Consider the following 3,870-nt stretch of genomic DNA (forward strand, 5'->3'; position numbering starts at 1 on the left):
ACACACACACACACACACACACACAGACACACACAGACACACACACACACACACACACGTTGCCCGACCCTTGCGGCTGGCTCCCCCCTTTGGATTCCTCCATTTCTGGCCCTGCCACTCCCCGCGGGGACCGGACGGGCGCCGGCGCATCACCCGCACACGCGGCGCCCAGGTGGCGGAGAATGCACGCCATCGCCTGGCGCATGCACCGGGGCCGGTGCGCGTCAGAGCGTTGGGCGCACCCAGGCGATGGCCTGATGCTGGGCCCCCTCGGTGGTACGGTTGGCGGGGGGGGGGGGGCCAGGCGGTGCCTGCTCTCCGGCCCGCATCCCCGCCAGGACCAATCAGCTGGTTTTCCCGGCTCCGGCGCATGCCCGAACACACGGGCCCCTTAAAAACGGCCAGGTAAACCACACCCACCCACGCACCCTCACATACCCTGCTGGTGTCCAGGCTCCCGGCCTGGGGGCGGCTAGGGCGCACTGTTGCTGTGAACGCCCCCGGGGCTCCCTCCCCCCATGCAGGGCCAGCCCCGGCAGCTCCTGGTTGCCCCGCCCTCGCGCAGAGGCATGTTGCTCAAGCCGGGTGTATGCCGCGCGACCCTGGGGCCGTGGTCCTCCTAGCTCCCCTCCGGAAAGCGTGTGTATGCCGCGCGCATCGCGCCGCGTCTTCCACACGGGCGGCGCATGCGAGGTCGGTGCCCGCGCGGCGGCCTCGAGGGGCCCCCCCCCGTCGGCAGGAGTCCCTGGTCGGAGACGGCCCGCGAGGGCGGGGGAGGATGCATCGACGCTTTCCCCGCCCGTGTGCCCGGACACGACCGACACGCAGGAACACCCCCACCATGGTAAACCCTGCCACGGCCCTCGGAGCCGGCCGGGGACGCGCCGACATCGATCGGACGGAGCTGCCTCGGCCGACAGGGGCCGGCACGGGTCCGAGCCCGGTCGACCCCTTCTCTTCGCGCCGACACGCGTGTGGCTGGCCCCGACGACAGACGGCCTGGCCGGGCCGGGCCGAGCCGCGGCACGGTGCCCCCTTGCTGCCCCTTTTTCAGGGAAGGCCGGAGGGCCGGCTTCTTCGGCATGCGGTGGGCGGCCGAAAAAAATCGGCCTCCACACATGCGTCCCCCTGCCGGAAATTTTTGGCAGGGTTCCTTCTTCAGCGAGAATATATGGCCTTATGGAACCCTGATTTCCATGAATCCGGGGGCGTAGCTCAAATGGTAGAGCGGCCGCTTAGCATGCGGCAGGCAGGGGGATCGATACCCTCCGCCTCCATTTATTTTTTAACTTGGCTCCGATCAGCCTCGGGGAGGGGGCGCGGCAACACTTCCTTCCCATCTCCCAACGTGGCCGATCAAAAATCCGATGATGCGGAGGGGCTGCCTGCCAAGTGGGCTCCACGCGCAGTGGCACTTTGCTTCCGATGGTTTGAGCATGTCCCCCCCCCCCCAGATAATTTGATATATATGAGAGCCAGAGGCACCCCCCCTCCTCCCCCCGGAGACCCATTCTGGGCAGAAATCATCCGTCCCCCTCTCACCCCCCCCCCTCCCTTTTTGGCTCTCCCCAACCCATCTACTTTGCCTCCTCCACATCCGGCTGCTGGTTCGTGCGTCCCGAAAGGAGCCCTGCCTGCCGGAGCCCAGCTTCCTTGCCCGTTCCGTTCCCCTGGCCCATCGTCGAGTGTGGGCCACACTTTTCCGGGCGTCCCCCCCCCCTCCTCGATAAAGGCTCGCCCTCCAGCTCATGCAATCCATGTTGGCGGCTGGCAGGCTGGCCCTGCGCCGGATGGCGATGCCGCCGGGCCGGAGCCTCTCACAAGTCGCATCCTCATCTCGTGGGACCCTCTCGGCCGGGGAGCGTCTCTGTCGTGACATCGAGAACGGAGTGGTCCCCTTGCCACGGGGCTTCGACACGGTGACGGACTTTCACTTTTTTTTGCGCCTGGCCGGGGCGCGGTCACCTCCGGACACCGACGAAAGCATCTTGGCCAGTGAGGTCCGGCGAACTGGCCGACTGATTGGGATGGACGAGGTTTCGACCAGGATGCTGCTGGAGAAGTTTGGCGAGGCGTTTGGAATTCCCCCCCCCGATCCCTCGTCGGAGGGTGTATTCCATGAGCCCCGGTCAAGGGATTCGGTTTTCAAGGACGTGATGATGCTGTTCGGGCGCGATCCGCCGGTTCCTGCATCCACCATCTCGCGCTTGACAGGCGTGGCCCTTGCCAGGACGAAATACCTGCTGCATGCTCGCTCACCCTTGAAGCCTTTGACATCCCGAAGCCAGCCAAGCATCAGTCGGCTGCGGGATTTGTGTTTCATTTGGCCGCCGATCTTGTTGCACCAAGCGGCACGACTGCTATCGTCCTCCGAAGAACAAATCACTCAGACCATCGTGCGACACCTGCCCGAGTGCCCTTACCTCTTGTCCCAGCCCCTGTCCCCCCGGGAGGAGGAACACATGCGAGCGAAAATGAGAGCCGCACTGGACATCGACCCGCTGCCGGAGCCGAGGAGCCTTTGCGTGCAATTGGGGATGTTCTGGCGGACATTCCACATCCATGGGCCGAACATCTGCCCGGAGTATGTCATCCGGTTGCGGGGGGAATTGCCCGCGCAGCAGGTTGCGCGGATGCGCGAACTGCTGGCCATGCAGACATTGACCATCTTTGAAATGGCCTCCGGTTTGGGGATCCGGCCAAACGACCTCCGGTGGTACATCAAGTACTATGAGCCGATGGTGGAGCTGCCGCCGTCCAACCAGCTGCCGGTCCGGGCCTTGGCCCCGGTCGGCGGCCGGGGCAAACTCACTCGTCAGCAGTATGCCGAAGCTCGGCTGCCGGTGGGTTCGCCGATTCTCAAGGAATTCGAGCCTGGAGGGATGCTGGCCGAGCCGGCGGATTGGCAAGCAGCCGCTCCCTTGCCTGCGGCGGCTCATGTGAAGGTGCAGCCTCCTCCGCACGACCTGGTGTGGGTCTCATTCATGGGTTTGGCCATGAGACCGCCGCTGATGAAACGCGAAATGTGCACTCAATTGGGGACAACGTGGCGGGTAGTCGACAAGTACACGGAGGCCGCACCGCCGGACCTTTTCCAACCATATCCCGAGATGTTGAATCTCTCGGTGACGGAAGTTCGCCGCTTGCGGGCGTTCGGCCGCGAGGTGCACCCGGAGGGCGGGCGCATGCGCTTTACAGTGCGGGACTTGGCCCGAAAGATGGCCATCCCCGAGGACTTGGTGTATTCGATGCTTCATCGCTATTGTCCGGAGTACTTCTTCTTGGCTCTTCCGCCCGAGGCACGATCCGGCCTTGGGGGGATGTATGTGCCGGAGGAGAAGTTGGATGCCCTTTTGGCGGCGTACAGCCACAATCCGAAAGAGATCCCCCAGAAGCTGGCCGCGGATTTGGGCTGTACCCTGCCGCAGGTGGTGAACTCCCTTCGAGCCCATGTCACCGGGCAGGGCAAGCGGTACATGGCGCCCATGTTTGCTCGGCACGGGGCCAATCGTGCCTTTGAGATTGAGCAGATGCTGGCAGCACATCCGGACAAAGCCATCAGCACTGTGGGCCTCCGCTGTGGGTTGAATTTGCGGGTCATGCGGTCTGCCTATCCATATTTGCTCGAGCAATAGACGGCCCTGATGGGCAAAGATATTTATGTGGAATTTCGGCATCAACCCAAGCGGCTGTGATTTCCGCCGTGGAGGTCTTCCAAAAGCAAAGCCAATTTGGGATCGTCCTGATCGCCCTCCGGTGTAATGTGGTATCACGTGCCATCTAGGAACTTGTGGCAGGGTTCACACGGGTTAAGCCTGAGTCAAGTGAGTGAGGCTTGACGAAGGGTACCAGTGTGATCTGCCACCTGGT

At 63.8% G+C, this 3,870-nt stretch overlaps 1 protein-coding gene and 1 non-coding gene across 4 annotated transcripts; both read left to right on the plus strand.

The window, feature by feature from the left end:
* The first annotated feature begins 1,204 nt into the window (after positions 1-1,204).
* Positions 1,205-1,277, plus strand: H696_02522. The gene has a single exon. It is a non-coding gene; the product is annotated as a tRNA-Ala (tRNA).
* A 223-nt stretch (positions 1,278-1,500) lies between these two features.
* H696_02523 (hypothetical protein) lies at positions 1,501-3,816 on the plus strand. 3 transcript variants are annotated; one of them, XM_009496432.1, is made up of 3 exons: positions 1,501-2,584; positions 2,727-2,945; positions 3,058-3,816. In XM_009496432.1, exons 1-2 carry the CDS (start codon positions 1,749-1,751, stop codon positions 2,941-2,943), a joined length of 1,053 nt encoding a protein of 350 aa, XP_009494707.1. In that variant the 5' UTR covers positions 1,501-1,748; the 3' UTR covers positions 2,944-2,945; positions 3,058-3,816. The 3 variants fall into 3 exon arrangements, with proteins under 3 accessions (XP_009494707.1, XP_009494708.1, XP_009494706.1); XM_009496433.1 differs by having other exon boundaries at positions 1,501-2,945; XM_009496431.1 differs by having other exon boundaries at positions 2,727-3,816.
* Positions 3,817-3,870: the final 54 nt, after the last annotated feature.

This window comes from Fonticula alba (assembly GCF_000388065.1).
Source record: "Fonticula alba strain ATCC 38817 unplaced genomic scaffold supercont2.3, whole genome shotgun sequence".
NCBI classification, from domain to species: domain Eukaryota; order Rotosphaerida; family Fonticulaceae; genus Fonticula; species Fonticula alba.